We start from the raw sequence: 15,847 nt of genomic DNA, 5'->3' as shown, positions 1-15,847 counted from the left end.
AGCATAATGTGTCTAAATAGCATTTTTTTTTTTGCTAGACCTCACTTATCTAATGTATATATTCCCGACCATCAGGTCTGCAGAGTGTCATTTATTTTCCTTAACAACCCCTTTAAGGCCATTTTCACACGGTCAGAGTTTGGTTAGCATTTGTAACCCAAAACCAACAGCGGGTCCAAAACACAGAAGAGGTGCAAATCTTTTTTCCATGTAGTAATTAATGTCTTTCCTGGCTTTGACTTACAAACATTCACCATGCAAAATACTAACCAAGATGCTGACATGTGAAAGTGTATTACTGCAAATGTGCAGGCTACCATGTTTAGAGTAAAGAATCCCTGACACTTGTGCCATTTGTGCCCAGAATTAACCATAGGAGTGTGTAACCTGTTTGGTGTGCCACTTGGAGTTTGTTTCCTCCATCCCACAAACAATTCCCAAACATATGCAGCCATAGGGAATGCACCTCTACTTTGGTTTGGTTTGCTTGGGTATTGTTATTTGGGCACTTAAAGGGGTTGTCTCATCTGAGACAATGGGCATATCACTAGGATATGCCCCCATTGTCTGATAGGTGCGGGTCCCACTGCAGGGACCCATACTTAAACGGAGCGGGCCAAAGTGGTGGCTGGAGGACTCCGGTCAGACCACCACCAAGAGCTCTCCCCATATAAGTGAATGGCAGCACACTGCACATGACTGGCCCCCCGCTCCCATTCTTTTCTATGGGCCTGACGGAAATAGCTGAGCCAGTGCTCAGCTATTTTCAGCTGCCACATAGAAATGAATGGAGGGTGGCTGCGCATGCGCAGTGCGCCCTACACCACTTTCAGGGCTCTGTTTAGGAGGAGGTCCCTGCCGTGGGACCCGCAACTATCTGACAGCCCCCATTATTTCAGATAAGACAACCCCTTTAAAGGGCTATGTACACCTTTGGGGGCATTTTTTTTTTATTATTGCATTGTACTCATTTGGGTTTTTATTAAAAATATTGAGTCCTTTTTTCTGTACAGAGCTGAGATGCTCTAAAAGCAGCCTCTGGATTTTCTATTTTCTCCCAGTTGGGGAGCTGACCGACTCCTTATCTCATAAACACTTATTATAGCTCAGTTCTGATCTTACTGATAAAAGTGTGGCTTAAATAAGTGTTTATGTCCTCTCAGTAGTTTAGACATAAGGTTTATTAGATGACCAGTGAAAGTGGAAATACCAGTCACACAGTTACAAAAACAGTTAACCCTTTGTGACAAAATGGCTCAATATTTTTAATAAGGCCCATTGAAAATATGATTTTTAGCCAAAAATAAATAAAATGCCATCATAAACAAAAGATGCCTCCGAAGGTGTACATAGCCTTTAATGAGGGTATCATTTGGACACTACATGGTGGCCCATAAGGAAAGGGGGCACCAACCTAAAGCCAGCGCTGTTTGAGACCCTTACTTTGTGGAGGCTATTCAAAGTTATATATATATATATATATATATATATATATATATATATATATATACAGGGAGTGCAGAATTATTAGGCAAATGAGTATTTTGACCACATCATCCTCTTTATGCATGTTGTCTTACTCCAAGCTGTATAGGCTCGAAAGCCTACTACCAATTAAGCATATTAGGTGATGTGCATCTCTGTAATGAGAAGGGGTGTGGTCTAATGACATCAACACCCTATATTAGGTGTGCATAATTATTAGGCAACTTCCTTTCCTTTGGCAAAATGGTTCAAAATAAGGACTTGACAGGCTCAGAAAAGTCAAAAATAGTGAGATATCTTGCAGAGGGATGCAGCACTCTTAAAATTGCAAAGCTTCTGAAGCGTGATCATCGAACAATCAAGCGTTTCTTTCAAAATAGTCAACAGGGTCGCAAGAATCGTGTGGAAAAACCAAGGCGCAAAATAACTGCCCATGAACTGAGAAAAGTCAAGCGTGCAGCTGCCAAGATGCCACCAGTTTGGCCATATTTCAGAGCTGCAACATCACTGGAGTGCCCAAAAGCACAAGGTGTGCAATACTCAGAGACATGGCCAAGGTAAGAAAGGCTGAAAGACGACCACCACTGAACAAGACACACAAGCTGAAACGTCAAGACTGGGCCAAGAAATATCTCAAGACTGATTTTTCTAATGTTTTATGGACTGATGAAATGAGAGTGAGTCTTGATGGGCCAGATGGATGGGCCCGTGGCTGGATTGGTAAAGGGCAGAGAGCTCCAGTCCGACTCAGACGCCAGCAAGGTGGAGGTGGAGTACTGGTTTGGGCTGGTATCATCAAAGATGAGCTTGTGGGGCCTTTTCGGGTTGAGGATGGAGTCAAGCTCAACTCCCAGTCCTACTGCCAGTTTCAAGCAGTGGTACAGGAAGAAGTCTGCATCCTTCAAGAAAAACATTATTTTCATGCAGGACAATGCTCCATCACACGCGTCCAAGTACTCCACAGCGTGGCTGGCAAGAAAGGGTATAAAAGAAGAAAATCTAATGACATGGCCTCCTTGTTCACCTGATCTGAACCCCATTGAGAACCTGTGGTCCATCATCAAATGTGAGATTTACAAGGAGGGAAAACAGTACACCTCTCTGAACAGTGTCTGGGAGGCTGTGGTTGCTGCTGCACACAATGTTGATGGTGAACAGATCAAAACACTGACAGAATCCATGGATGGCAGGCTTTTGAGTGTCCTTGCAAAGAAAGGTGGCTATATTGGTCACTGATTTGTTTTTGTTTTGTTTTTGAATGTCAGAAATGTATATTTGTGAATGTTGAGATGTTATATTGGTTTCACTGGTAAAAATAAATAATTGAAATGGGTATATATTTGTTTTTTGTTAAGTTGCCTAATAATTATGCACAGTAATAGTCACCTGCACACACAGATATCCCCCTAAAATAGCTAACACTAAAAACAAACTAAAAACTACTTCCAAAAATATTCAGCTTTGATATTAATGAGTTTTTTGGGTTCATTGAGAACATGGTTGTTCAATAATAAAATTAATCCTCAAAAATACAACTTGCCTAATAATTCTGCACTCCCTGTATATAGAGAATATATTTATTCAGTGCTCATTAGAGTTGAGCGAACACCTGGATGTTCGGGTTCGAGAAGTTCGGCCGAACTTCCCGGAAATGTTCGGGTTCGGGATCCGAACCCGACCCGAACTTCGTCCCGAACCCGAACCCCATTGAAGTCAATGGGGACCCGAACTTTTGGGCACTAAAAAGGCTGTAAAACAGCCCAGGAAAGAGCTAGAGGGCTGCAAAAGGCAGCAACATGTAGGTAAATCCCCTGCAAACAAATGTGGATAGGGAAATGAATTAAAATAAAAATTAAAAAAATAAAAATTAACCAATATCAATTGGACAGAGGTCCCATAGCAGAGAATCTGGCTTCACGTCAGCAGAGAATCAGTCTCTTCATGCCATAGCAGAGAATCTGGCTTCATGTCAGTGCAGAATCAGTCTTCATGTCATAGCAGAGAATCAGGCTTCACGTCACCCACCACTGGAACAGGCCACTGTCACATATTTAGGCTCCGGCACCCAGACAGAGGAGAGAGGTCCCGTAACAGAGAATCTGGCCTTATGTCAGCGCAGAATCTGTCTTCATGTCATAGCAGAGAATAAGGCTTCACGTCACCCACCACTGGAACAGGCCACTGTCACATATTTAGGCCCCGGCACCCAGACAGAGGAGAGAGGTCCCGTAACAGAGAATCTGGCCTTATGTCAGCGCAGAATCTGTCTTCATGTCATAGCAGAGAATCAGGCTTCACGTCACCCACCACTGGAACAGGCCACTGTCACACATTTAGGCCCCGGCACCCAGGCAGAGGAGAGGTTCATTCAACTTTGGGTTGCCCCGCAATATAATGGTAAAATGAAAATAAAAATAGGATTGAATGAGGAAGTGCCCTGGAGTACAATAATATATTGTTAAGGGGAGGTAGTTAATATCTAATCTGCACAAGGGATGGACAGGTCCTGTGGGATTCATGCCTGGTTCATTTTTATGAACGTCAGCTTGTCCACATTGGCTGTAGACAGGCGGCTGCGTTTGTCTGTAATGACGCCCCCTGCCGTGCTGAATACACGTTCAGACAAAACGCTGGCCGCCGGGCAGGCCAGCACCTCCAAGGCATAAAAGGCTAGCTCTGGCCACGTGGATAATTTGGAGAGCCAGAAGTTGAATGGGGCCGAACCATCAGTCAGTACGTGGAGGGGTGTGCACAGGTACTGTTCCACCATGTTAGTGAAATTTTGCCTCCTGCTAACACGTTCCGTATCAGGTATTGGTGCAGTTAGCTGTGGCGTGGTGACAAAACTTTTCCACATCTCTGCCATGCTAACCCTGCCCTCAGAGGAGCTGGCCGTGACACAGCTGCGTTGGCGACCTCTTGCTCCTCCTCTGCCTTCGCCTTGGGCTTCCACTGGTTCCACTGTGACATTTGGGAATGCTCTCAGTAGCGCGTCTACCAACGTGCGCTTGTACTCGCGCATCTTCCTATCACGTTCCAGTGTAGGAAGTAAGGTGGGCACATTGTCTTTGTACCGGGGATCCAGCAGGGTGGCAACCAAGTAGTCCGCACACGTTAAAATGTGGGCAACTCTGCTGTCGTTGCGCAGGCACTGCAGCATGTAGTCGCTCATGTGTGCCAGGCTGCCCAGAGGTAAGGACAAGCTGTCCTCTGTGGGAGGCGTATCGTCATCGTCCTGTGTTTCCCCCCAGCCACGCACCAGTGATGGGCCCGAGCTGCTTTGGGTGCCACCCCGCTGTGAACATGCTTCATCCTCATCCTCCTCCACCTCCTCCTCATCCTCGTCCTCCTCGTCCTCCAGTAGTGGGCCCTGTCTGGCCACATTTGTACCTGGCCTCTGGTGTTGCAAAAAACCTCCCTCTGAGTCACTTCGAAGAGACTGGCCTGAAAGTGCTAAAAATGACCCCTCTTCCTCCTCTTCCTCCTGGGCCACCTCCTCTTCCATCATCGCCCTAAGTGTTTTCTCAAGGAGACATAGAAGTGGTATTGTAACGCTGATAACGGCGTCATCGCCACTGGCCATGTTGGTGGAGTACTCGAAACAGCGCAACAGGGCACACAGGTCTCGCATGGAGGCCCAGTCATTGGTGGTGAAGTGGGTCTGATCCGCAGTGCGACTGATCCGTGCGTGCTGCAGCTGAAACTCCACTATGGCCTGCTGCTGCTCGCACAGTCTGTCCAGCATATGCAAGGTGGAGTTCCACCTGGTGGGCACGTCGCATATGAGGCGGTGAGCGGGAAGGCCGAAGTTACGCTGTAGCGCAGACAGGCGAGCAGCGGCAGGGTGTGAACGCCGGAAGCGCGAACAGACGGCCCGCACTTTATGCAGCAGCTCTGACATGTCGGGGTAGTTGCGAATGAACTTCTGCACCACCAAATTCAGCACATGCGCCAGGCAAGGGATGTGCGTCAAACCGGCTAGTCCCAGCGCTGCAACGAGATTTCGCCCATTATCGCACACCACCAGGCCGGGCTTGAGGCTCACCGGCAGCAACCACTCGTCGGTCTGTTGTTCTATACCCCGCCACAACTCCTGTGCGGTGTGGGGCCTGTCCCCTAAACATATGAGTTTCAGAACGGCCTGCTGACGTTTACCCCGGGCTGTGCTGAAGTTGGTGGTGAAGGTGTGTGGCTGACTGGATGAGCAGGTGGAAGAAGAGGAGGAGGAAGCTGAGTAGGAGGAGGAGGAGACAGGAGGCAAAGAATGTTGCCCTGCGATCCTTGGCGGCGGAAGGACGTGCGCCAAACAGCTCTCCGCCTGGGGCCCAGCCGCCACTACATTTACCCAGTGTGCAGTTAGGGAGATATAGCGTCCCTGGCCGTGCTTACTGGTCCACGTATCTGTGGTTAGGTGGACCTTGCCACAGATGGCGTTGCGCAGTGCACACTTGATTTTATCCGACACTTGGTTGTGCAGGGAAGGCACGGCTCTCTTGGAGAAGTAGTGCCGGCTGGGAACAACATACTGTGGGACAGCAAGCGACATGAGCTGTTTGAAGCTGTGTGTGTCCACCAGCCTAAATGACAGCATTTCATAGGCCAGTAGTTTAGAAATGCTGGCATTCAGGGCCAGGGATCGAGGGTGGCTAGGTGGGAATTTACGTTTTCTCTCAAATGTTTGTGAGATGGAGAGCTGAACGCTGCCGTGTGACATGGTTGAGATGCTTGGTGACGCAGGTGGTGGTGTTGGTGGTACATCCCATGTTTGCTGGGCGGCAGGTGCCAACGTTCCTCCAGAGGCGGAGGAAGAGGCCGAGGCGGTGGCAGCAGCAGAAGAGGCCGAGGCGGCGGCAGCAGCAGAAGAGGTAGCAGGGGGAGCCTGAGTGAGTTCCTTGTTTTTAAGGTGTTTACTCCACTGCAGTTCATGCTTTGCATGCAGGTGCCTGGTCATGCAGGTTGTGCTAAGGTTCAGAACGTTAATGCCTCGCTTCAGGCTCTGATGGCACAGCGTGCAAACCACTCGGGTCTTGTCGTCAGCACATTGTTTAAAGAAGTGCCATGCCAGGGAACTCCTTGAAGCTGCCTTTGGGGTGCTCGGTCCCAGATGGCGGCAGTCAGTAGCAGGCGGAGTCTCTTGGCGGCGGGTGTTCTGATTTTGCCCACTGCTCCCTCTTTTGCTACGCTGTTGGCTCGGTCTCACCACTGCCTCTTCCTCCGAACTCTGAAAGTCAGTGGCACGACCTTCATTCCATGTGGGGTCTAGGACCTCATCGTCCCCTGCATCGTCTTCCACCCAGTCTTGACCCCTGACCTCCTGTTCAGTCTGCACACTGCAGAAAGACGCAGCAGTTGGCACCTGTGTTTCGTCATCATCAGAGACGTGCTGAGGTGGTATTCCCATGTCCTCATCATCAGGAAAAATAAGTGGTTGTGCGTTAGTGCATTCTATCTCTTCCACCCCTGGGGAAGGGCTAGGTGGATGCCCTTGGGAAACCCTGGCAGCAGAGTCTTCAAACAGCATAAGAGACTGCTGCATAACTTGAGGCTCAGACAGTTTCCCTGATATGCATGGGGGTGATGTGACAGACCGATAGGCTTGGTTTTCATGCGCCATCTGTGCGCTTTCTGCAGAAGACTGGGTGGGAGATAATGTGAACGTGCTGGATCCACTGTCGGCCACCCAACTGACTAATGCCTGTACCTGCTCAGGCCTTACCATCCTTAGAACGGCATTGGGCCCCACCAAATATCGCTGTAAATTCTGCTGGCTACTGGGACCTGAGGTAGTTGGTTCACTAGGACGTGTGGCTGTGGCAGAACGGCCACGTCCTCTCCCAGAACCAGAGGGTCCACTAACACCACCACGACCATGTCCACGTCCGTGTCCGCGTCCCTTATTAGATGTTTTCCTCATTGTTCCCGTTCACCACAATTTTGAGAATGGCAAATTTGGGAATAGTTTTTCAACCCAGAACAAAAAGTGTGCTTTTACGGTCACTACAAATAACTTGACCAGCTAAAACAGTACAGATTTGGTTGAATAGAAATGTGAGGCCTGTTTTTTTTTGCGCTGTGTGACAGGTATAGGTTTAATCACAGAATTAGACTTGTATCTGCACGGTAGCGTGTGTGTTAAGTTTTTCTGAATGACACTCAGCACCTTGAATGTAAGATATCCTTTTTGGGATAGATTTCAAGTAGGCCTCATATAGCAGAAACTAGTTATTTTGAGAATGGCAAATTTGGGAATAGTTTTTCAACCCAGAACAAAAAGTGTGCTTTTACGGTCACTACAAATAACTTGACCAGCTAAAACAGTACAAATTTGGTTGAATAAAATGTCAGGTCTATTTTTTAGGCGCTGGGTGACAGGCTCAACTTGCCCCTGATGTAGTATATGGCCAAAAAATAACCACACTATTGATGGTTAAATGCACTTGGGTGACACAGGCTCAGCCTGCACCAGATGTAGTATATGGCCAAAAAATAACCAGACTGTTGATGGTTAAATGCACTTCGGTGACACAGGCTCAGCCTGCAGCTGATGTAGTATATGGCCAAAAAATAACCAGACTGTTGATGGTTAAATGCACTTCGGTGACACAGGCTCAGCCTGCAGCTGATGTAGTATATGGCCAAAAAATAACCAGACTGTTGATGGTTAAATGCACTTCGGTGACACAGGCTCAGCCTGCAGCTGATGTAGGATATAGCAAAAAATAACCACACTATTGATGGTTAAATACACTTGGTGATAGCTTGTGCTGGCGCACCACAAGCCACAAAATGGCCGCCGATCACCCCAGAAAAAAGTGATCTAAAAACGCTCTGGGCAGCCTCAAAAAAGTGAGCAAGTCGATATTAGCACTTCAATGATCCACAGCTGCAGATCGATCACAGAATGAAGTCTTTTGGAGGAGTTAATCTGCCTAATCTCGCCCTAACGTCGCAGCAGCAACCTCTCCCTATGCTTGAATCAGCAGAGTGACGTGCAGCGCTACGTGACCCAAGCTTATATAGAGGCTGGGTCACATGCTGCACTGGCCAATCACAGCCATGCCAATAGTAGGCAAGGCTGTGATGGCCTCTTGGGGCAAGTAGTATGACGCTTGTTGATTGGCTGCTTTGCAGCCTTTCAAAAAGCGCCAAGAAAGCGCCGAACACCGAACCCGAACACGGACTTTTACGAAAATGTTCGGGTTCGGGTCCGTGTCATGGACACCCCAAAATTCGGTACGAACCCGAACTATACAGTTCTGGTTCGCTCATCCCTAGTGCTCATGTTATATTTCTTGTTGATTGTGTGCAAAAAAGTATTTCCCAAGGAAAGAGAACCATCTTGACAATGCCAGCTTGTGGAAGTGTCTCCCTAGGAGTCAAAATTTGACTTTTTAACTTGACAAAGAAAAATAGCCAGGCATTAGCGCTGCGGCCTTTTTTCTGCTCACCAAGTACAGCTCCATCCATTTCATAGCAGCTCTGCTTGGTGTCACAACTCAGCCCCATTCACTTAAACCGACAACGCTGCAAGCAACGTTCTGGTGTCCGCCTCCAGAGCGGAATGGAAACTGATCGGAGGCAAACTGATGCATTCTGAGCGGATCCTTTTCCATTCAGAATGCATTAGGGCAAAACTGATCTGTTTTGGACCGAATGTGAGAGCCCTGAATGGATCTCAGAAACGGAAAGCCAAAACGCTAGTGTGAAAGTTGCCTAACAGGTACAAATCTTCCACGTATATTGTAAAGTGGATAGGTCTAATAGCCTTACCATTTGCCCCACACAAATGCTGGCTGCTTCCATCATAGCTCCATCTGCAATAGACCTTGCTGTCTCTTTCTCAATGTGCGGATTCCCCGATAGTAGCTCTTCTACCACCTGCGCACAACAAAAAGGTTCATTTTCAACTTGGAGCCATAATCAAAAAGTATGTGTTTTATAAGATTGTATACGTACATTTCTGTATTCATCCAGGGTGATCTTGCTGTCATTGTCGGCATCATACATGTTGAACAGAACTGAAAGACACAAATCTCTAGTTTACAATTCACCATAGCTGTCGATGTAAGTACAGTTTGATTGTTTAAATGTGAAGACTGAAAATAAACTTTCAAGATTCAGTAACGTGATTGACTACTGTAGTCATTCCTAACCTAATCATTGAGGAACCCCTGAAAATGTGTGTCCCTCCTGGGGACCCTACTCCTATTTCTACGTCAAAGACGCTTAGTGTAGAGGGAGGTAAAATACTCGAGAATTCTTGTTTAGTGCTGTATTCTGGACTTGTTGACTGCTTTACTGACCATCTCTGAGGAAGAGGAGGTGAAGTCATCCCTACTTTGTGCTGCTGTCTTTTGGAGAATCCAGATTGGGAAACACTGCTTTAGAGATGCCTTCCTTTTAAATGGCAGTGCTTCGGTTTTTCTGTTGGAAACACACATGCAGTTTTTGGTGCATTTTTGATGCAGTTTTAGTTCCAAAGTTAGATGTGGAAGAAGAAGTTCAGTATATTAGTATTTTATATTCCCCATTCATTCACCAATCCATTCTTGACCTTGGCTCAGAAAATTGCATCAAAACCAGCACCAAAAACGGCATAAGTGATTCCTAAGGCTGATGGAACACGTAGGTATTTTGGTGTAGTTTTTGTGGCATTTTGCAGTTTTAATGTGCTTTTTTGAGGGGGTAAAAACCAACCAGCTCGGGATGTTGCATGGAAATCTATGAGAAATATTAAATGTAGGACAAACAGATGTTTTTTGTAGTGGTTTTTTTTTTTTTGTGGGGGGTCAAATGTGTTTATTTTTTCAAATTGCAACATGCTCTGGTGTCTTTTTCCTCATTGCCTGGTGTTTTTTCTGGCTTAGTTGCCCATAGCAACCAACCCGATTCCACCTTTCATTTTCCTTTGGAAAATTAAAGGTGGAATCTGATTGGTTGCTATGGGCAACTAAGCCAATTTTCATTCACATCAGTTTTAAGAAATCTCCCCCATTATACTAGCAAAAATGCTGATTAAGGACGAATGCACATGTATACGAGTGTATTACTGTAGTGCAGCGGCGGCATGAAGTGCACGGCGTCATAGCAACCAATGATGCCGTGCGCTCCAGCTGTCAGCAGGAATCCAGGCCGGGATACCACGGACCGTTCGCCAGGACCAAAACTGTGTGGGAAGGAAACCTTAATGTAGTTTTTTTTAGAATATATTAACCTCTAAAAAGGTGCAGTATTCCTCATATCTAAAAGAACACATGACTTAGGATCTCCTGTTTGTCCAGCATCTGAAAAAAAACTGTATAAAACACCACAAAAACTATTTATTTAAAGAAGGAAGGAAAATAAGAGGGTTGTTTAAGATTAGAAAAAACTTGTTTTTGCCCATTTTACTTGATTGACGAGCTGCAGTACCAGACATAACCTTTGGGCAAGTGTGACACTGTACCTGGGAAAAACAGACCTTTTATGTCGTTTCTTACATCCCCTTTCAATAAGTACAAGTAGTATCATGTTGGATTCAATAACCAGTTACCATACATTAACACAGCAGTAAAGAACGGGTTGAACCGGATGCTCTTGTGTCACATATAGCTTCTATTGCAGCAACTGATGCCGTGACACATGATTGCCAGGTATTGTTCCATCAGGTCTAATTATACCCTTATTCATGCTGAACAGGTAACATAGTACATAAGGCCGAAAAAAGACATTTGTCCATCCAGTTCGGCCTGTCATCCTGCAAGTTGATCCAGAGGAAGGCAAAAAATATATATACCCTGTGAGGTAGAAGGTACACACACATTTAGTTTATTTCTTTTCCTTTTAAAATATCCTGTAATTGATAGATTGGACATAAACTGTTTTTAATCCATCCCTGTGTTGAAAATGTAAGATTGCCAACTTCTTAAAGGGGTTTTCTCATAACAAAATGTATCACCTATCCATAGAATCAGGGCCAGATTAAAGAGAAGCCATCTGGGACCTCCACAGGAGTCACTGGTAGGGCTGGCCTCAAGAGGGTGCTGTGACTTCTACCTACAGCTAGAACAGTCCAATGAGGAACTCAGATGTCCATCTCTGATTTTCCCTCTCTCCATCTGCTAGCTTAAGGGTCTTCAACCTTTGGCACCCTAGCTGTTGTGAAACTACAACTCCCAGCATGGTCCATGCGTTTTAAATCTCGCGCCGGTCTTCAGTTGGCGCAGGCGCACTGAGTGGAGGACACTCACTCGGCCGCTCCATCCTCAGTGCGCCTGCGCCGATGACATCACATGTACACCCGGCGCAGGCGCACTGAGGATGGAGTGGCCGAGCGAGCGTCCTCCACTCAGTGCGCCTGCGCCAACTGAAGACCGGCGCGAGATTTAAAATGCAGACAGGGCCAGTCAGAGGAGGAGCGCGTCCGCTGGCCCTGTCAATCAACATGAGGAGGGGGCGTCATTATGAATGCAGGATGCGGCTGCTAGCAGCAGGTAGCCGCCCTACCTGCTGCTAGAGAGGTAATTTGCATATTATAAAAGTCTGTTTTTTTATATAACTACTGAACCAAACTGAGTAATAGCATTATATATTGAGAAATCGCAGCATAAGGATTTTAAGGAGACAAAAATATATATATGAGTTTAGTGGAGTGACAGAAGCCCTTTAACTCCCCTCCCTGTCCTGGGTGACAAATAAAGGCTCCTCAAGTAATTCTACCAGCAAGTTGCATATTTTGATTCACATCCTATTTGTACTAAATTGTGAGACTTTTTACTTCTCTCACTACCTTTTAAAAGTCGTTTTTTAAACTATATCTTATGCTGAAGCATTTCAGTAAAACCTAGTTGTTTTAACAAGGGAGCCTGTTGGGATTTCATGCTACAGGTAGCATGAAGAAGCTGATAGGTTCCTTTCCAGCTTTGTTCACCCTAGTGTCATAGCCTCCAAAGACAGGTCTGTTTTTAAATGGATTGAATAAATGGGGTCCTTCAGGGTTCTGGTATTTTAACAGCAAGAACAATGATGTAGACCTCTTATGGCTAACCTCCAGCACTCCAGCTGTGGTAAAACTATGACTCCCAAGATGTGCACTTGCTTGGCTGTTCTCAGAACTCTATAAAAATGAATGTAGCATGCTGGGAGTCGAAGTTTCACCACAGCTGGAGGACCGGAGGTTAGCCATCATTGATGTAGACTATGGTATTATCAAGAATTCTGGAATGGCTGATGAAAGCCGTGATGGAAGTTCCTAGTTCAGATCATCTTCCATAGCAGTGTGTAATATGGTACAAGACAGAGGTCACACACAACAGTAACAAGATAATAATACAAGCTTACAAGTGATACATCATACAGTATTACTCCTCCAAACGTGTTTATCTGTGTCCTTCATGGAGCTGTAAAAATTATACTTACATCTCAGCTTGTCTTTACGACATAAACTAATGTTCTCCTCGTCTATATGCCCAGCCATGGGGCGGAAGTTGGACATAATGATGAGAAATTGCTCAAAGTTAATTTCGCTTTCATACCCATAAGATCCTGTCCGTAGATTTCTGCAAAATAACAAAAACAATAGGACAACCCGTGACTTAAGTCGTTTTGGTCAGCCCTTCAGCATAAACATGTGGTGGAAACTCAGTCTTTACATATAGAAACCAGAGAAGTTCTTCAATTCCGAAAAGACATTTTAGCAAAACAAATTCATGTGTGACGTATGCATCAAAAAGTCATGAAATACCACATAAAGAAAGATTTGCAAATGTTTCAGTCCTCCCAGACCTTGAAATCTGAAGAGCACATCTCATACAATTACCAACTGACTATTATCGTTACTAAGGCCTCTTTCACACGGACGTTCCGGATTTGCTCCGGATGCGTCGCGTGTGCATTGCCGGAAAACCGTGCGAGTAGGCACGCAATTGCAGTCAGTTTTGACTGCGATTGCATTCTGATATCTTACAATATATCTTACATATTACACAGATTGCTGCCATTGGGGAGGACTGAAACAAAGTGAATTTGTTTCAATGTAAAATTTATTTTCTACATTGAAAAAGGTGCAGGGATGCCCATAGTTTACAGCACACAGCAATGTACCACACATAGGGCACAGTATGACAAGACAGAATCCAGTTTAATTAGGAAAGCAAATCTATTTGGAACATACTGTCAATTAGTCAGTGGCCTCTGGAACTAGGCCTGTCCTACCTAAACTGCAACATGGGAGCTCTGGTTAATTATTAATTTGGGTCAAAGCCACGGATCATCTCTAAGTGAAGCAGAATCTGATGGAAATGGCTCTAATTGGTTCTATTTAATTGTACTGTGACATGAATGACATCACTGGGTTATGTAAATGATATTTAAAATAATTATGATCTTTGACATATATGAAGCACATGAGCAAGACAATTACATCTATCAATCTCAATGCCAACACACCAGACAGTACGAAATACCAGTATATCAACAGCATGTTAAAGGTAAGTACTCAGCTGAGGAATACTGACTATACTACCATGGGTTAACTTTTGTGTTAGATGATAAAATCCATCCTCTCATATTTTAAAACTTCTGTACATTTCCAAAGAATCTGAGATTATAGCCTATGGCAATGCAGACAGTGCATGCAGAATGGATTTGAATTGGTTGACATTGAGCCGAGATTTCCAGTACTGCAGTCCTCAAGCATGAATCAATTGAGTTGCTAAGCCTTCCTTATCTTACCGCACAACACATTATGTTAATATGTATATTTATTTAGCCAATAGTGCCATCAGCCTCCTCTCATGCCTCTTGTCAATCAAAAAGGAAGACACACTTGGGGTGCATTAACTTGGACCAGTATGTACCAGACGTGTTTCAAAAACATTAATTTTTACCACAATTTTGTTTATTTTCTTTCACTGCAATCTTTATGAAATTGGAGTGCAAATATCTCAGACCACCGAAAGGTCATCTCATTATCTTACTTTCTTTCTTCTTTCCATCCATACTTAGGGTGTCTAATGTTGCAGTTGCCCACTTACAAAGTCTCCCATCAGGAAATCACATACAGTAGGAAAAAACATTAAAAATATTTGATCCTATCCAATGACCAGAACAAGCCAAGGAGGTCCAAGAGTTAAACACGATCGTCAATTTTTGCTAGGCCTTAGTCCTGACACCTACTGTTCTGGCCAAATTAACAACTCTACAGAATAGTCTCCCCAGTATTATCAACAAAGGTATATTCATCCCTTTAATATATACTGTAATTACTTTAACCCCTTCACTACCGAGACCCTTTTCACCTTAAATCCCAGGCCGATTTTTGAAAATCTGACATGTGTCACTTTATGTGGTAGTAACTTTGGAACACTTACTTATCCAAGCCATTCTGAGATAGTTTTCTTGTGACACATTGTACTTCATAATAGTGGTAAATTTCAGTCAATATTTTTCATTTTTATTTAAATAAATACCAAATTTACCAAAAAAAAATGAAAAATTCGCAACTTTCAAAATTTCTATTTCTCTGCTTTTAAAACAGATAGTGATAACTCAAATAATAGTTATTACTTTACATTTCCCATATGTTTACTTTATGTTTGGATCATTTTGCGAATGCCATTTTATTTTTTGGGGACGTTAGAAGGCTTAGAAGTTTAGAAGCAAATCTTGAAATTTTTCAGAAAATTTCCAAAACCCACTTTTTAACCTCTTAAGGACACATGACGTACCGGTACGTCATGATGTCCTAGTACTTAAGGACACATGATGTACCGGTACGTCATGAATGGTTCCGATCACCGCCGCTCGGCGGGCGGTGATCGGAACCCGGTGCCTGCTCAAATCATTGAGCAGGCACCTGGGGCAAATGCGCCGGGGGGTCCTGTGACCCCCCCATGTCGGCGATCGCAGAAAACCGCAGGTCAATTCAGACCTGCGGTTTTCTGCGATCTGTGCCCCTAGCACCCCATCAGGTACATAGGGACAGCATAGGGAAAGTTTGGGTTAGGCAGGGAAAAAAAAGGGAAAGTTAGTTTGTGAGCTTTTCATTGCATCACCCTAGTTAGGGTGTCTGGGGTCCACAGCACAGCTGTGTGACCCTAGACCCCCCAGGGGTGCTGCCGCTTGTCCCCCCCTGCCCCCCCTCCCCCCCCACTTTTTTGGGGTGCAGGATTTTTTTTTATTTTTTTTTTGTGTACGCTGACTGTGGCCGGCACTCTTAGCGTCCGGCCACTGTTAGCGCATCGCACGCCCCACAGCTGATCAACTTCGGACGGTTGATCAGCGGTTTAGAATTTTTTTTTCCACATTTTTGGGCCTTTTTTTAGTTAGTTTTTATTTATTTTTTTCTGTTAGTTTTAGGGTGAGTTCGTGAACACCCGTGCCC

General features: G+C 45.0%; 1 protein-coding gene across 1 annotated transcript in view; it reads right to left on the bottom strand.

Annotated features, from left to right (window-relative positions):
* TESC (tescalcin) overlaps positions 1-15,847 on the bottom strand; it is an 87,768-nt gene that overhangs the window by 9,087 nt on the left and 62,834 nt on the right. Inside the window, exons 4-6 of the mRNA XM_040416036.1 lie at positions 12,883-13,022; positions 9,442-9,503; positions 9,256-9,363 (exon numbers count right to left, since the gene is read on the bottom strand). Coding sequence (XP_040271970.1) covers positions 9,256-9,363; positions 9,442-9,503; positions 12,883-13,022 — 310 coding nt within the window. The remainder of the gene's footprint in view (positions 1-9,255; positions 9,364-9,441; positions 9,504-12,882; positions 13,023-15,847) is intronic.

The sequence above is a fragment of the Bufo bufo genome, chromosome 2 (genome assembly GCF_905171765.1).
Source record: "Bufo bufo chromosome 2, aBufBuf1.1, whole genome shotgun sequence".
Lineage (NCBI taxonomy): Eukaryota > Metazoa > Chordata > Amphibia > Anura > Bufonidae > Bufo > Bufo bufo.
This window is presented reverse-complemented; position numbering and strand designations above follow the sequence as displayed.